We start from the raw sequence: 18151 nt of genomic DNA on the forward strand, positions 1-18151 counted from the left end.
AAGGGAGGCGAAAGGATCGCCTCCCAGGGATCCTCAGCTTCTCCCCTGGACTTGACGGACACACTTGAACAACCAAACCTCATAGCAGGTGCGGGTGGTGCACCCTCCACGAGCTGCTCTGAGCATCGCCTGCAGCTGCCCCCTTCTCCAGGGAGGGCCCTTGGCTGGACGGGGGCTACTTAGCCCAGGGGTATACAGAGATTATGTCCCTCTTCCCAACCCCAGTCAACTGGAGCCAGTGACTGACTGACACGGGTACCAAAAGCCAGGCTGTCGCCCCAAGGGACCAACCAGGAGGTGTATTAATCCCCCCCTACCCCCCGGTGGGATCCAGCTGAAGCTAGACTCCAGTCCAGGCCACAAGCCCATTTCACTCCTTCTGCTGCCTGGCCGGCTCCCCTCGCTCCCCTTCTCCCGTGAGCATGTCCTCGATACATCGTGTACACGCAGTTCCCTGCCTCAGGGGCCCCTGACCACCACCGAGGCAGAAATGACCACTCCTTCCTCCAAGTCTCCTCATCCCCTTTTCTCTGACCCCCTCTTCAGACACAGGGATCTGGCTATTCCCTGTCTACCCCCCTCCCACCTCCGCAGCGCCTAGCACCCTGCCTTGCATACAGTTGGTGTTTAATAAGTGTCAGCTGAAGGAACAGTACTAGGAGGGACCTCTGCTTAAATAATTGGTTGGCATGAGTCTGGAGCTCCCTCAGGCCTGGGGGTGAGCGCCCCCTGCCGCTTGGCTCTGCCACTGCAGCCCTTGAGAAGCTACAATCCCAACCAGAGCCAGGGTCTGGGGAGTTTGCATTTGCCCTCTCCCATCCCAAGATGTGCCCCTGGGGGCTGTTTTGGTGACCCTGGCCCTGAACTGGACCTGACACTAGGGACCCTGAAAAACAACCCTGAAAGTCCTTGGCTAGGCCATTGGGCCAGGGGATTAAAGTTTAGGATAGCATTTCTGCACCGCTGGGAGACAACTTGCCTAAGGTCTTCATAGAGCTGGCACTTTCTCACTCAGACGTCACCTCCTCTGAGAAGCCTTCCCTGACCACCCCTGCTGAGGCAGCCCCTCGCCCCTGACACTTACACTTTAGCACATCTCCCCGTTTTATTTTCCTTGTGGAACTTCTCACCTTGAGAAAGTATCTGATACTTGTTTATTTACTTGTTTATTCCTGTCTCCCTCCACTAGACTATCAGCTCCAGGAGGGCATGGGTCTCGTCTGTCTCATTCCCTGCTGAATCCCCACTGCCTGGAACAGCATTTGGTACAAAAAATATTGATTAAATGCACGAAGGAAACACCCTCGTCTCTTGAAGGCAAGGGAATAGTCTGGACCCCAGACCTCCAAGAACTGCTTAGCCTTGAACCCACATCCTCCCTGGCCAAAATGTCTGCAGAGGGGATATTTCTTCCCTCGGTTCTTTAACGGCAGGGCTGGGCTCTGAGGTCTAGTCTGGGGCCCAGTTAGGCATTTCCACAAAGCAAATCCAGCATGCTCTTATCACAGCAGTAAAGCATTACTCATTTGTATAATAAGCATTTCTCTCTCTCTCTCTAGAGCACAAGTTCTGCAGATCAGAGCTTGGGTGTCTGGTCCCTGCTTTGCCTCCAGGGCTTGGCAGTGTCTCACACAGTAGGTCCTCAACACAAGAGTTCTGAAATGAGTAGGAAAGACCCCTTTTCACTCCCCCACTCACTCTGCTCAGGGAAGAGCCTCTATTAGCCCCACCACCAGGACTCCCTCCCCTTCCTTCACCCCAGGTTCCTCTTTCCCCTCCCCCATATTGGGGCCCCCCTGAGCATCCCTTGGAAGGAAGGTCTCATCTAAAGCAGCATCCACGCTCACGTCCTCCACACACGGCTAGGTTGGGGGGGAGTCTGGGGATGGGGTGGGGGGAGAAGCGGGTTGAACAGAGAAACCCCTTGCAGCCCACCTCATCTGCACCCACCCTGCCCCGCCCCTTGCCCTTGGCCTGGGCCTCAGCCCCGGCCCCAGCTCCAGAGCTGAGCTGACTGGCCCAAGTAAAAACTCCAGCTTGAGAAATGGTTCAGGATGGCCAAGCACATCACCTACTTGCCCAGAAGTTGCAAACGGGCTGGATTTGGCCCTCAAATATGTTGCATTTGGCCTGCAGTGGTTTAAAAATTTGAAATTGGTTGCCAACATTTGAAAATAACTGAAAAATTCATTTGAAAGTGAAAGCTGGGTTTTGGGCCTCTCTTGGAAAATAAGATCTGTAAGGTGTGGGTCTGCATCCCCTCCTGGCAGGGTTGGCTGGCACTGAGTGGAGCCATGCCCACTGCCATGTCCTGACGTCCCCACCCGGCCCACTTTGCTCTGAGTTTGAGACCTTGGCTGGTTCACCACTGGCTCCCAGCGCCTACAAGGTGCTTGGCATACGGGAGGCGTTAGATAAATATTTGTCAAATGGATGAATGAGTGACTTCGCCTCCATCTGCTGGGCTTGGCCCTATGCCCCACCCTTAAGGGCCATGCAGCTACACAGACTGGCCAGTGCCCGAGTCTGCTGCATCCTCATAGACTGGAGGGCAGGAGAAAAGGGTCCCACTAGCTTTCCCTGGGAAGGTTCCTGGGTCATTCTCTTTCTCCCCATGTGGCCTGTGAGGTGTACGAAATCCGAGCGACTGACCTGTAAGCTCGGGGAGGACTGGGGCGCTCGGGAGAGGGGTCCGCTCTACACGGAATTCTAAAATGAAACGTAAAACAGCTTAGGAAGATGCAGGGAGGCCTCTTGGGTGTGGCCCAGGGAGGACAAATGCACCCACAGGGACACTGGGTGGGGGGACAGGCCATGCACAGGACCCGAGAGCTGGGAATGGGGAGAGCACGGTCCCCAGCAGGCAAGGGTGGGGAAGGAGACACAGTCACAGAGAAGGGAGACAGACAGAGAAGGGAAGAGTGGGCAGAGTTGCCACCTATACCCTGGGCACTGGGTGATGCTGGAGCTTCTGTTCCCACTGTTTTTCTTAAAAGTCTTGAAATTGCACTAAAAAATCTCCCAGAATCCATCTTTCCTCCTATTTTCTTTGGGGGGGAGGAGCTGGGAAGGAAGCATTGATGGGAAGCGATGACCCTAGAGCAGCTCTGCCACTTTCTAGCTGAGTCATCTTTGCAGTCACTTTTCCCTTCTGAGCCTATTTCCTCACCTAGAAGATGGGGATCACCATGCCTTCCCCCAGAGATTACTGTCAGGACTAGACAAAAACATGTGTATAGAGGATTCCAAGCTGGACTGCCCAAGGTGCAAGTGCTTAGGGGACCTCTAGAAAAATAAGACCAGAAAACAAGCAAACAAAAGCCTTGCAAAAATATGAAATTTGATATTAAAAAAAACATTGAATAGTCATCATGGGAAAGCTCAGAACTTCGTTGGGCTTCTCGCCACTTATGAGAAGGCCTAGTGTTGTTTTTATTTTGAATTACAAATGAGGGTGGTGATCATCTTGCTTTTAAATTGTTTTTCAGCATTCAGGGTCTCCAAAGGTCTTGTCTGCCTTGAAAGGGGCTCAGCATAGCACATGGTCATTATCGGTGAGTCCGTAAGGACACAACCAACGTTGGCCCTCAGGGAGGTTGCCCCACCACAAGCCCAATGCCCTTTTGGTGGAAGTGGCAACCCCAGAGGCGGGTAGGGAGGAGAGAAAGGCAAGAGGCGGGCAGAGATCAGCCTGGGAGGGAGGGGTGCCATGCAGGGCCACACGGGGAGTCCCCCCAGCTTCTGGGGAGGGGGGGGATGGGTGGGGCGAAGGCGCTCCTTCCTCAGACGTGCCCTTCCTTCCAAGCCTCCAGCAGGCAGACCTCCCCCATGCCATGCACCCCCAGACACCGCCCATGAGGAGTCAGATTGCCCGGGAACCAGGGACATGCTGGCAGCAGAGGGACACTGGGAAGAACTTACCGGGGAACTGGTAGGTGTAGCCAGGGGCGAGGCCTGTATAACTCCGGCTGGCATAGGTCGTGGCTTGGAAACCAGGGTAACCTGATAGGGCAAGGGGACCAGTGTCAGATGCCTTACCTACAGCTCAGCAGGGAAGGATGTGAGCCTCTCATTTCCCTCCCCACCTTGTATCATGAATAATAATCAGTCATATTTACCATATACCTTCTGCATGCCAAGCCCTGTGCAAAGCCTGTTGCACACTTTACTCTCTCCTTAAACCTCACAAGAATCCCAAGAGGTACTATTAGGAGCCCCATTTTACAGATAGAGAAACTAAGGCTCAGAGAGGTGACACTTATTAGCTGAGAATAATCCAAACTCTCATCAAGGCCCTTCATGCTCAGGCTCCTGCCTCCGTCCTGTCCTCATCTACACCCTGCCCCTTTCTCACTTTGCTCCAGCCACATTGGCCTCCCTGCTGTTTCTCAAATTCAGCAAGCTCTTTCCCACCCCAGGGCCTTTGCACATGATGATTCCTCTGCCTGGAACACTCTTCCCCGGGTTTTCACATAACTATGTCCTTCTCATTGTGCAAGACGCAGCTCAAATGTCACCTCCTCAGAGAGGTCATCACACAAGAGACCTCCCTTTCATCAGTTAAAATATTCATCACGTCACCCTCCCTGGTTTTTCCCTTTCAATATTTATCATGTCACCCTGGTTTTTCCCTTTCATAGCACTGATGACCAATATCTGAACTTATCCCAGGATTTCTTTAAGTGCTGATTTTCTGTCTTTCCCATCTTTTATTTTTGTCTCTCCAAAACACCAACACGGTGCCTGCTACTTAGTATACATATATTATAATAGATATTTGCAGCTTTGAAAGAAAGATCACCTAGTGAGTAATAATGGTGTAATTGGGATTCAAATTCAGATGTGACTGGCTCCAAGTCTCTCAACCACAATTCTCACTACTGGTTAGAGGTTTTCTTTTTTCCCCCCACTTTTTAAATGGGGTGAAACCAGCTAATGAATTGCTTTGAAAAGAAAATTTTCTCAATATTCCACAGGAGGCTAAAGAGAGAGAACAACTAAATTCAATACTTTATTCTAGCCTGGAACTTGCTCTGGAGGACAAAAATAGTTATAAAGAACATTACTGGATCAACTGATAAAATCAGAAAACAGATAATAGATTAGATTAAAATATTGTATCAGTATAAATTGGTAATTATAATGTGGTTTCATGAAAGAACATCCCTAATCTTGAGAAACACACAGTGAATTATCTAAGGGTAAAGGGCCAAAATGTATGTAATTTACCCTCAAATGATTCAGGGAAAAAATCACAAGTGTACTCTGTGTGTGTGTGTGTGTGTACACATACAGAGAGAATGATAAAAGCAAAATGGGTATGATATAAACGATAGGTGAATCTGGTAGAGGGTATATGGATGGTCTTTGTACTACTTTATTTTTCCAACTCTTCTGAAAATTTGAAATTACTTCCAAATAAAAAGTTAAAACAAAAACTTCAGGAGAAGACAATGCTCCACTTGGCGGGTACATTCCTCACCCCTCTATCTGTGATCCCACTCCTGACCCTCTAGCCCATGCTATAGCCCCTCCTATGAGTCCCCAGAGCACCCCTCCCCCATCCCCAGCATAAAGACCCCGTTGTACTGTTCTCTTTCTGTGTATATACATCTTGTCTCTCCAGGGAGACTGTGACCTTCCTGGGGGCCCAGCTCAGACTTTTCACCCTCAGTCGTGGGTCCCAAGCACTGCTGATTCGTGCTCAACTTCCAAGGCTCACGGTAATCTTGACCTCCTCCGGGGAGCCTCCCTGACCCCCAGGTGGATTTAAGTGTCTCCTTGGGCCTTCCACAGCCTCCAATCACTGTGGTGACACTGCCCATTCACTTCTGTCTCCCACTTGATGGGAAACCCCATGAAGGCAGGTCCTGTCTCTCAGAAGCTGCTCAATAAATATTAGTTGAATGAACAAGAAGAAGCAGCCTTCTTTCTACCTTCCCAGAGGCCTTTGGGTCTGTAAATGCTCTTCCATCTGCCTGACCACTTTTTCCCTCCCCTGCTCCCTGACCTCCCATAACTAGCTCCTACACAACCCACAGACTCAGCTTAAATGTGACTTCCTTCTTAGCTTCTCCAAGTCTTGGTCAACTTTGCTATGACCATGCTCCCTTGGCATCCTATAATTCTCATCCTAAACCTATTTATTTATATTCTTACTTATTTTTTTCCCCTGCCAGACCATAAAGCTCCAAGGAAAGTCACCGTTGTACTTCCTGGCATAGGGCCTGGCATTTATAGTTGCTCAATAACTGTTTACTGGACAGATGGGTGAACAAAAATAGAATGGACGGATGGACAGAAGGACCAATTAATGAGGAGCAGCTGGACCATTCTTTTGGTCACCACCAGAGGGCAGCACCCTACAACCAAATCGGCCTACCTTCATTAGGACCCGCAGACCTGAGATCCTCGGTCCACACTCCTACCCAACCACTCAGACAGACAGGAGGGCAGACCACCGAGGAGATGCAACACCCATGCAGCCCCTGGTAGCCCCGGGAGCAGTTCTGGGCAGGAAGAAGCCGCAGATGCAGGCCTAGCACATACCCAGCATGCCGATGCCCAGCATGAAGGCGTCCATTCCATAGGGCATGACTCGAGACCTCCCCCGGGCCGAGCCAGTCGGTGACATCACCTCTTTTGGCTGAGCTTTCTTACATTCCACCTGCAATGAGACCTGGCGGTCAGTCCCTCCTATAGACGCAGGTCACCCTCCTATTCCCTGGCAGGCCTCTTTATTGTTAATTTCATGGTTACCATTTCTGGAGGAATCACAGAGTGCTAGAGATCAGCTTTGCATGCAGTAGTTCATCGAATGCTTACACCAACCCTATGATGGAGGTACTGCTGCCACTCTCATTTTACAGATGAGGAAACTGAGGCTCAGAGAGGGGAAGTCATCTGCCCAATGACTAGACTAGTAAGCGGCGGAGTAAGGATTTCAACCCGGTCCCTCTGAGCCCACCAGCCATGCTTTCTCACAGCTGTGGGACACTGTCTTCCTGTCCAGATTTCCAGCGGGTGGGAGAATTGGCTCTGCCCCACTGACTGTGAGGCCCCTCTGCCTGCCTGCAGAACCTCCAAGCAGCCCTGGCTGGCTCAGCCTGGAGCCCTAGTCTCCCTCTGCACCTCCACCCCATCCAATCCCGGCTCACCATTTTGTTGTTGATTTCGTGGAAGTGGATTTCACACACTTTCTCCACGATGTCCTCGCTCTCAAACGTGACAAAGCCGAACCCTAGAGGGCAAAGGCAGGCTCAGAACAGGGCTCATGGTCAAAACCCAGCCCCAAGTCATACCAATAACACCACTCCCCCCTCACAGGCAAGTGTCTAAGCGTTAACAAGAAGCTTTGTTCCCAGCCTAGCAACCTCTCAACTACCCGATGAGACAGGGTTTCAGCTCCCAAATCACGGATGTGAAAACCAAGGCTCAGCGAAGTGACTTGCCCAAGACCACGTAGCAAGTTAGAAAGAGGCAGAGCTATGATGCAAACAACATTCAACATGCCTTTTCTCTTCCTCAGATGCTTTCCAAGGAGGGGAAAAGAGCACACACAAATACTTTTAAAAATGCACATGAACGTGTACAAATATATTTTTGTACACAGATACACAGATATATGGTACACCTAGGTACCCATATATCACAGAGACACTCACCAGTGCTCACAAATGCATAAAGGCCCCTGTGTACATGTACAGTTACTCTGACACGCTAGATCTACAAAACTATTCAGACATAGACACCCTCACATGCACAGACAAAAACACACACACACCCACCAGCACATACCCCACTCCCCAAACAGGCTAAAAGGCCCAAAAGCTCTGAAGGCACTGGAGAAACAACCCCGCCTCCTCCTGGGTGTGCCCCAGGGGCTGGAATGGGATTTCTCAGAAGGCAAGGCCCTTGGGAGAAAAACAACCAGGCAGTGTACACCCGGTGGCCCAGATGCTCACAGGTTCAGGGGCAAGGGTCCTGGGGGCTGGGCTCAGCCGATGGGTGGGGCGAGGGGGCAGTGGCAGGAGCAGACTGCCCGGGGCTGTGGAGTCAGCCTGACCCGGGGGTGGCCCGGTCTAAGCTCTGGTTACCAGGGACAAGGTAAGCCCAGGCAGACACCGGCTGGGGCGGGGGTGGAGGGCTCAGCTGCAAGGGGAGGAGAGGTCTGCTCCTCTGCTCCTCTCGGGTGTCTGCAATTCGGCAAGTTTCTAGCACAGGAAACGGCGGGACAAAAGCCTTCTGTAAGGCCAGGCCCCGGAGAGGATGCAGATCCTCGGGGATAGGATGTCAGGAGGCGAGATGAAAGGGCAGCTGTGACCTGTAGCCCCCTGGCTGACCACAGGCCCCCAGCCTGGCCTGGGAAGGGGGAGGGGGCCAAACTCACCTCGGTGCCGGTTGGTGGTTTTGTCAAACATCAGCATGGCATCGTCCACCTGAAACAGAGCTACCGTGGACGACCCACCAGACACGGGGGCCTCCACCACAACCCAGGAGCAAGGGCTCCGACACCCGTTCCCCTCTTGCCCAGTCCAGGCTTTATCTTAAACCTGCTCCCTGGGTAGGGGACAGCTTTCCATCTGCAACCCCAACTGGGTGCCACAGCACCACCATTCAACCCTCAAAATCTCAACGGGCCAGCCTGAACATATTAAGCACCAAACATATGCTTGGCACTTTGCCCCACCATCCTCTCCTCCATATTCCTTGCAGGGTAAGATCCTCATTTTGTAGATAAGGAAATGGGCTCAGAGACGTGAAGTCACCTACACAAGGTCACCCAGCAAATCCCAGATCAAACCTGGGAGGAGGAGGCATAGAATGGGTGCTAGAGGGGAAAATACAGGAGTAAGATATGAGGTGGGGAAGTGAAAGCCTCTTTCCTTTTTTGCAAAAGGCCGGGAGGACAGCCACTACAGCCAGACCCAACTCCCCTCTCATGGTACAGATCTTTTCCTCTAATTGAGGTTTCCTTTTGCTAGAGGCTGTAATTAAAGCAAGTAGAGTTCAGTGCCTGGGCTTCTTGCCTCCCACTGATTGGGGGAGGGGAAAGGGGTGGAGGAAGGAGGAGGATCTACATTAATCCCCCATCCCTTGGACTCCAGTCTTCTCTTCTTGCTACTCCCTCAAGGCATCCTCTCAGATACATGGACAGTCAAAGTCCTTTGCTTCCCTTCTGCAGTCCGAGCTTCCCTTTGCCTACATCTGCTGCTTCCCTCCTTGCCCTCTTAATTCTTCAGCCAGTGTCAGCTGTCTCATGGGGTTAAGCTAAGGTCTGATTCACCCTCGGTGGAAATCAAGGGCGGCCTCTGATACTGCCTCTCCCCCCTCCACATCCCACTCCAGCTGCTGACCCTCCCCCAAATGGTCAGACACCCAAGGGATAAAGGAAAACTTCCTGAGGCCTTGGGGCACAGCCTCTTACCCACTCTCCTTTGCTCTCTTTCCAGGCCGTCATCTGCCTTGTTAAAGTGGAAAGGGCAGCCCCTGAACTGGGTGGTCCTCCAGTTCTTCTTAGGCACCAAGCGGCACTGGGCCCCTGACTCTCCCCTAGGAGAACCAGGACACACACACACACACACACACACACACACACACACACACACGCACACACCCCACCTCCACTGACCCAGGAGGCAGCTGGGTCCCTGGAGAATCTCAGAGGGATATTACATCTCCCTTCCTAAGAAGCCTCCTGCCCCAGGGCCCTGCAGCACAGTGCCACCCTAACTCCCATGCTATGGACCCATTCTGAGCCCACATCCCAAATTAGCTAGACCGTCCAAACTGGATGGACAATGCATGTTTAGCACAGGGAAAAGAGAAACCCAGAAAGGAGGCTTGTGATAGAAGCACAAGCTTTGAGTAGGACAGGCTGGAATTGGAAAGTAAGCTTGGCAAGCAGCTTTATGTCTCTATGATTCAAGTTCTTCATCTGTAAAATGGGTATACACAGTGTCTTATAGGGAGGAGTTAAATGAGATAGTGCGTGTAACACTCTTAACTCACAGTACCTGGGATACAGTAAGTGCTTAATGAATAACAGCCATTATTATTATTAATTATTACTTTTATTATAGAGGGGCTTACCCACAGTCACATGGGGGAGGGTGGCAAAGCTAGAGACAGAACAGCTGGACACCACTGGCTTTGAAGTTTCCATGAAGACAGTGCCTGTGTCAGTTATGACCATGACCACCCTACTGAGCACCTGGACTTGTGCTACTGTGATTATTTTTTCAACGAATGAGTAGATGAACCAGCCACACCCTCCTCCCCCATCCTGCAGCTTTGAGTTCCTGCGGGACCCAAAACTGATTCAGCCCAAATCCACAGCCCTTCCTCCACCCAACCTTCCCACTCTACCTGCGCTGGCCCCCCAGACCCTTCAACCTGGGCCTTGGCTGGACAGACCCAGAGTGGGGCACCGGGGTTGAGGCCAGGGCACAGAGCAAGGAAAGTGGCTGGGGGTTCAGGGGACCCCCACCAGTGTCCCCATCCTGGGGCCAGCTGAGGGGAGAGAGGCTCCCAGCCCAGTGTCCTTAATAGGCTTTGGTCTCCATGGGAACACAGGGGCAGGGGGGCTCGGGCGGGGGGGAGGGGAGGCGGCCGAGGCCTGCTGACCAGTGGGAGCCGCCAAGTTCGGCGGCCGCTAAGCCTGAGTGGCAGCCATGGCGGCTGACCATTGTTCCCCCCTCGGCGGCGGCCCCTCGATCCGGGCGGGAGGCCCCCCGCCGCGGGGCCCTTGGCATTCCCGGCTGTCCCCCTCTCTCCCTGGCAGCCTATTCTCCAGCTCCCCCTGGCCTCCCCGGGCCGGTTTCACATGCCAACGCCGATTTAGGCCCGAACAAAAGACGCGGCCGCTGACGGCTTCTCCTGGGGCCCGGTTGCCATGGCAACGCCGGCCCCGGGGGCAGGCGGCCTCCAATCACAGCTGCTGGATCAGATTAGTGCGAGCTCTAATGCTCGGCGCTCAGACACAAAGACACCCCACCGGAGCCGAGCGGGGCCTGCTGCTTCCCAGGAGCGCCCTTCCCTCTGGGGCCCAGGCGGCCGACCTGCCCTGGGTCCTGTGCCCGGGTCCCCGCTGAGGCGCCTGAGCCTAGGTCTCTGGCCCTTGCATCGCCGGCATCCGCTGGCCATGGGACCTCCCACCCTCTCCCCGTCTACCCTAGAGACGGAGTGTGTGTGGGGGGGCTGGAAACCCACCCAGTCCCCAGCTCACATCCCATTCCCAAGCCACGTTCTCCTGTGCCCTTTGCCTAACAGGGAACTGAAAGAGCCTTGACGGGAAAGTGAGATCCAGCCTGCAGCCTGTCTCAGGTCAGAAAAGACCAGGGACCCCAGCACTAAGCACAGCAGCCCTACTTCAGCCCCAGACTTAAAACTTGGTCCCCTCCTAGCCATCTCTCCATGCGACCTTGATGTTCACATTGCTCCCCTTTCTGGGGACACCCTATTGTCTCATGTCACCACATCTGCTTCTGCATGGACTAAATGGCCCAGAAATGTAAGCTCCCTGCACCTCAGAGCTAAGAAGCAGTCCTCCGGGACTGATCAGGAATTTGGGGTGGTCTCTTCAGCCCCTCCCCAGTAGCTAAGAGATCGGCACCCTCCCCCTCAGCTCCCACCTGTGCAAGGAGGGTCCTGAGTACAACTGGGAGTCATATTTATTGCTTCCTTATCATCCTCACCAGGAAGGAGTGGGGGAAGGTACAACCGCCCGTGGACTGGACAGGTGCAAGCTCCCAGGAGGCCAAGGGGTGACTGGATTGAACTGGCTTCGGGAGCACAGCCTCCCTCAGGAGAGTGAAGATAAGCAGGAGAAGGGCAACAACAGGGACAGCTACTGTGTGGCTTCTCTCCCTGGGGACGTGTCCAGAGTCCGAAGCCCACAGATAGGCCAGGAGCCTGAACGGTGGGTTGGCCCAGCCTCACCCACAAAAGGACCCAGCCCCCTTTTCAACTCTTGCAGGAATTGGAATGACCTGGCTGGACTCCACTTGCTACTGACCAAAATTCTACAGGCCTGTCATACCCCCCAGCCAGCACCCCCAGTTTTGACCCACCTTCCCGAACTGCTCAAAATACTGCTTCACGTCTTCCACCGTGGTGTTTACTGACAGCCCCCCAACAAAGATCTTCTTCGTTCGAGTCACCATCTGTTAGGGGAGGGAATGAGAAAGTGGGCATCTGAGTCCTGTGGCCTACCGCCACCAGCAGGGGCTCCAGCCCTCCTGCCAGGGCGCCAGCTGACAAGCTCTCTGTGGCCCCGGCTACTCGGAAGCTCCCCCTCCCCCCAAGCTCCCCCTTGGACCCCTGCCTCTAGGCCTGTAACGGGCAGCTGTGTACCCCACACCCTGGCTGGCTCGCTTCCTGGGGTCTGTGTCAGGAAGGGGAATGGCTTAGTGACCCAGACCTACAGCCTACCTCAAAGACCCCACCAGCCCCTCCTGGGAGAGGCCAAGGCCCATCCCAGGGTCCCCCTGAACTCAACACCGACATTTTCCTCATCAACCTCCTCCCAACCCAACCTCTGGCTGCCCCGTGGCCCCAGCCCTGTTTTACGAAGAACACATGGTCCTAATTACCCCAGGAGCGCATGGCTAATCCATGGCAATTCCCAGCCCCATCCTAACACTAAAGCACCTTCTGTCACCAAACTGCTTAATGGAATTAACCCAATTCCGACCATGTGCTCCCTGGTGCGGCTTCCTTCAAATACCTGCTTCATAATTGCTTTCAGGCCCTCTGCTGGACTCTTTCAGTGATGCCCTTTTCCTGTCTCCTAAAACCTGCCTCTCTCCCTTCGCAGTGGCAGGAGCTGGGCACCATGACTCAAAATCTTAAAGCATCCCAGTTCCCACTGACCCCTTGCAAAGGAGGAATTGAGATCTTCTGAGGAGGGACCTAGTCCCAGGACACATGATAAATCAGCAGACTCAGGGGTCTTGATCTCTGTACTATAGTCAGCCTTCTGCCTGTCTCCTGTTTTCGACTGCTTAAAAATTAAGATGTGGCTAGTTGCCCTGGGCTCTGGAATAGGCTCCTGTCCTGCACCAAAAGTTTTGAGTTCTGTATAGCTCAACTGCTCAGAAATCTGTTTTCCATACACCCAGAAAAACTCGCCACAGCACCAGGGAAAAAGAATACTTGGGAGGGCAGCCACAGTCATCCAGCTTGAAAGATAACAGGTGTCAGACACCACGGTCCCTTCCCACTCTTCAAGCCCAACACACCTCACCCCAGAGGTGGGGGGTGGTAATTGGGGGGTCAGAGGTAGCTCCCTGGCCTGACTTTAGCTCAGCTTCAGAGAGTAAGTCTGGGCTGTGTTTGACCCCCCAGAGGTGCTAGGCACAGAGGCTGTGATCTCCAGAGTCAGAATTAGACTCAGGGTCCAAAGTGTACTGGCTTCAAATACAGGGCAATGAATCACCTGAGGGGTTCCTTCTTCTCTCAATATATGCAGCCCCCTCTCTCTAGTCCACCCCAGAGCACAGATGGAAAAATGCATGGTGTCCGCAATTCACAGAACAAGGACGTGAAGAGTCCTCCCTCCTCCCATCCCAGTCCATGCCATTAACACTCTAACCAGAAGCCTCTTCCATAGAAGGGAATGCTGGGAAAATCACTGCTGGTTGTACAGAGCTGCTCCCAGACACACACATACCTACCTTAGGCTGTGCTCGCCGAGGAAAGGCCACCTTGGGATCAATCTGAAAGGGAAGAGAGAGGTAGAGGGGCGTTGGTTATCACACTCAGCCTGAAGATCTGAGGACCTCTCTCATCCCAGGACACAGAGGTGACAGAAACCACCACAGCCTCTGGCAGGAAAATGTAACAGTTAAGCATTTAGGCCCTAGAGCCAGGCTGTTGGGTTCAAATCCCACTTACACTGCTTCCCAGCTGTGAGAGCTTGCACAAATTACTTAACCTCTCTGAGCCTCAGGCTTGAGCTCACCAGCAAAATGGGCCAATACTAACATCCACCTCAAAGGGCTGTCTGCAGATTATTTGAGGTAATGCTTACAAAGCACTTGTTGTCTAGCCCTCAGCAAGAACCAGAAAAAAGTAAACAAAGTGTTATTCCTTCCAGCACCAGGTATATCGAGGGCCTTCCTGCCTGACAGATACCTGTCCAGGTGAGGTATGCGATCCAGACTTCGGAAGCCTTGTGAATGGAAACACTCTTTGCCTGAAAAAGGCTTCAAGATAAGAGTTCATAAACCACCAAGGGTAGACTCAGTTCTGTTTTCCCAGTACCATCGACATCTAACAGCCCTTCTTGAGGCCACAAACAAACAGTTCCCTGATAATACAGCTCGGCTTGGGGTGAAGCAGAGCGCAGGTTTGGTGACACGCAAGAACACGGGATTTGAACTCAGAAACTTTGGGCCCCTGGCCAAGCCTGTGATCTTGGTAACTTGCCTGATCCCTCTGAGCCTCAGTTCCCCCATCTGCAAAGTGGGGACAATAGCACCCACTTTTCCCAGAGGGAGCTGCAAGGAATCAAACGAGATAATGCAGGTGAAAGCATTCCTTTGTGAACTGCCCTTCATTGCACAAACAAAGGTGCTATTACCAGCAGGCCACCTTTGCCCTTGGCTGTGAACAACCAAAGGGGAAAAGCAAGATGCACCTGGGTACTCCCGGGTACTACATTCGTACTGACAAACAGCAAAAGCCAGAGCACGAGACACTGTGATCAATGCACGACCTATGAGGCCCAGTCATTTCAGAGTTTCTTGCCACTCACATGGGTGGAAACCACTCAGAAGTTCACCAGCCAATCGCACGGAAGATCTATCTTTCCCCAGAGCTCCTTCAGTTCAAAACTCAGCCTAGTTCTAGGCAACGGGTTCTGGTCCCTCCCTGCCCGAATGGCACAAACCAGGGCCAGCCTCCCTGGTTCCCCCTCTGGAATCTACCCACAGAGAAGGAACCTCCAAAATCCACACTGGGCAATGCCTCCTCTCTCCCCAAATGCCAAGGGGCTCCAGGGATAATCACAGCTGCCCATTCTCCTGTCCGAAGGTATGATTTCGTACCTCGATGGACATGTTCGTCCTTCTATTTCTCCTGGAGGCTGCCAGAGCACACCTCAGACAGTCCCCATGTGCAGACACTGATGGGGAGATGGTACCCAAGCTATGTCCTGCAGGGCCACACACACCCAATCCCTGACACACCTTACCTCCACTCTGACTCACAGCTGGCAACATAAAACCCAACAAGTAAATAAAAGGCGAAAGTCAGAACCCAAAATAAACTCCCCACAATAAACCTCCCTTCCCAGGCTGAAGAATGCCAAACACAAAGCCCTTGCCCTTTTCAAGTCCCGAATCTCAGAAGGATGCCCGTCTCATCCTCCTTCCTCCCCTCTCTCTTCCCCTTATCCATCTTCCATGCCCCCACCCTCAGCTCCAGCCCCAGCCCCAAAATCTCTGCTTCCTGAGCGCTGCAGAAGCCATCAGTGCATTCTGAGGACAGGGGATGGTAGGAGAACAGGCAGCTTGATGGCAGATAATCACCAAAAACAATAGGCCACTGTCTCTCCATTCCCAGCTTGGGTCACTCAGTCTGCGCCAAGAAGATCCTTTCAGAGCCGGCAAAGTTGAGGCCTGGCCTCATTTGCTCATTACTGCGAGCAGGAGTGGGAGCCACTGGGCAGAGATAACAGGAGCCGGGGACAGGAGGTAATTTAACAAATTCTTGGGCACAACCAGCTATTGTTGCAGGTAAACAGGAGCCAATGACTGACCCAAGCAGGGAGGCCCAGGGCTGGAGGAGAGTGGGGGAGTGTGGTGAGAGATCGCACTGTCCCGGCCCCCTGGCAGACAGTCGCCCCATCACAGAGGAACCCCTCCTCTGCTTTCTCCTCTTCCCTCTCCCCTTGAGCTGGGGCCTGTGCCAGCGCCCCCTGCAGGGCCCAAGACACTGGGGGAGCAGTGAGACAGCAGCAAAATGTTCCTGGAGTTTGAATGCCCAACAAGCAGCTTCTCCTCAGATCTAGCTGGAAAGGGTTGTCTCCAGGCAAGCTAGCTCCCTTCTCATAAATCCCCTCATGAGCAAAGCAGGTTCACGTCTTCCACACAAAGCAAGGAGCTCATTGACCAAAAGTCAGGGGAGGAGGGAGGGAAGGAAGAAGGGAGGGGGATTCAGTGATGCTTTGCCATTGGTCTGGAATGGGGTGGGGGGAGCCAAATACTAGTTAGAGTTCAGAGAAGCCACGGGTGGGTCACTGCAGCCCTTACTCACCCAATTTGGGCTAGGGGTGGGACCTAGCCCCACCCCAAACTCCTCTCTGAGGCATCAAGATTAGTATGTACAAGAAGGGGATGGTAGCTGCGTCTTCCCTCACCGGTACTGGAGGGGTTGGGGGGTGTAACATCTCCTAGCTGGCCTGGGATTTTCCTGCTCCGTCTCCCCTCAACTCTAGTGACAAAGTTTCAGAGTGTGGCAGCCCTTCTACTCAGAAACTCCCTCCTTCCTTCAGGACCCCATCCAGCTGTCCCCTGGGGAGAGGCCTGACCCTCTCCTCCAGCGACCTCCCTCTCCCAAAGGACCCCCGAAGCCCCGAGGGCCACTCACTGTTTTGGAGTCGAGCTCGTGCCGCGATTGCGCCAGTACTTTATCCACCCCCGCCTGGTCCATGAAAGTGACGAAGCCGAAACCCCTGCGCGCGGTAGTGAGGGAGAGGCAGATGGTTACAAGGCAGTGAGTGGCGGCGGAGGGGGGCGAGCCGGGAGCAGGAGGAGGGGGTGAGGGGCTCACCTGGATCTTTTGGTCAGGGGGTCCCGCATCACCAGACACTCCTTCACCTCCCCGAACTGGCCGAAGTATTCGCGCAGCCCTTCTGTAACCACACACCCGCCTTCGGACCAGCCCGCGCCCCGCGCCCTTCCCCCCTTCCCGCGTCCTTTGCCCCCAGTGACCCCGGCTCGGCCCGGCCGCCCCCGCGCCAAGCAGGCTGCACGCTCTCCACCGCTTCCCCCACCCCCGGTCCTCACCCGGCTCCCGTGGAGCCTCCTGGCGCCCACTGGGGGCCCCAGGAAGCCGAGGGCCGAGCTGGGCTGGAGGGGGGACGGCTCCGGCCGGGTTCCCGCCGCTCCGGGAGCCGCCTCACAAAAGTTTGAGCCGCAGGTGCGAGCGGAGTTGGCGCTGCCGCCGGCGGGTCCCGGGGGCTCAGCCCACCCCCCGATGCCCCCTGAACCCCTCATCTCCTCCCCTCCACCCGCTGGGCCGTGCGCGCTAGCCGATCGCCCTGCGCTCTCGGGGTCCCCGGGCGGGGCGCGAAACAGGGCGCGGAGGCGCCCGGGGTCAGCGGGTCGCAGGGCCGGGCTGGGGTGTCCGGTTCCGGGGCGCCGGGGGGTCCCGGGTGCCCAGCCGGGCCGGCAGGCGCTCCCGGGCTCGCTCACCCTGCGTAGTCTGCCAACTGAGTCCCCCGATGAACATCTTGCTGCGGGAGGAGGAGAGACACAAAGGGCCCGCGTGAGCGCCGGGCGCCCGGGCGCAGGGGGCGCGGGCCCGGGCCCCGGGGAGGCCCGGCCCGACCCGGATCGGCCATGTTGGCGGGGCCGGGGCGGGCGCGGGCCAGTAAGGCCGGGCCGGGCCGGGCCGGGCCGTACCAGGGGTCGTGCGGCGAGTCCGGGGAGGCGAGGCCGGGCTGGGGCGCGTCAGTCTCCATCGGGAGCCGCGGGCGGCGCGGGCAGCGGAGCGGCGGCGGCGGCGGCGGCGGCAGCGCTCGGCGCGGGGCAGATGAGGAGCGCGGCGAAGGGGGCCGGACGGACAGGCCATGCTGCCCCCTCCCCCGACCCCGCTCGGGCGGGCGGGCGGGGACGGCCGAGGGGAGGGCCCGCCGGGGGCCGACCTGCCGGCTCCTCCCCCCGCCGCCCTGCGAGCATAAATCCCAGCGCTCGCCGGTCCGCCCGGGCGCCCGCGGAGGCGGCGGCGCCGGGACCCCGCTCCCGCCGGGCTCCCGGGTCCCCGAGGGCGAGAGAGACCCCGAATCCCGAGGCGGGCCGGGACCTGGGCGCGGCCGCACCCCCCATCCACCCCGGCACGGGGGCCGGGCCGCGGGAACGCCCTCTCGGAATGAAGCGCTTCCCGGTGCCTTCAAGGTAGCTCGGTTCCGGATCTGGGGCCCCCC

The 18151-nt window shown here is 55.2% G+C and overlaps 1 protein-coding gene across 1 annotated transcript; it reads right to left on the bottom strand.

Moving 5' to 3' along the window:
* Positions 1-6: 6 nt before the first annotated feature.
* On the bottom strand, positions 7-17897 carry MSI1 (musashi RNA binding protein 1). Its single transcript, XM_033837046.2, has 11 exons — positions 17631-17897; positions 17421-17461; positions 16777-16858; positions 16594-16678; positions 13677-13718; positions 12072-12164; positions 8390-8438; positions 7158-7240; positions 6550-6667; positions 3922-4002; positions 7-2709 (listed from the first exon to the last, which is right to left on the bottom strand). Exons 1-11 carry the CDS (start codon positions 17687-17689, stop codon positions 2501-2503), a joined length of 942 nt encoding a protein of 313 aa, XP_033692937.1. The 5' UTR covers positions 17690-17897; the 3' UTR covers positions 7-2500.
* Positions 17898-18151: the final 254 nt, after the last annotated feature.

The sequence above is a fragment of the Tursiops truncatus genome, chromosome 13 (assembly GCF_011762595.2).
Source record: "Tursiops truncatus isolate mTurTru1 chromosome 13, mTurTru1.mat.Y, whole genome shotgun sequence".
NCBI lineage: Eukaryota > Metazoa > Chordata > Mammalia > Artiodactyla > Delphinidae > Tursiops > Tursiops truncatus.

Bases quoted from the DNA above. Each gene is read 5' to 3' on its own strand.
- MSI1 (XM_033837046.2), bottom strand. From the start codon at position 17,689: ATGGAGACTGACGCGCCCCAGCCCGGCCTCGCCTCCCCGGACTCGCCG. The intron at 17,462-17,630 runs GTACGGCCCGGC...CTCCTCCCGCAG, and splicing joins GACTCGCCGCACGACCCCTG to CAAGATGTTCATCGGGGGAC. The intron at 12,165-13,676 runs GTAGGTATGTGT...CTCCCCTAACAG, and splicing joins CTCGGCGAGCACAGCCTAAG to ATGGTGACTCGAACGAAGAA.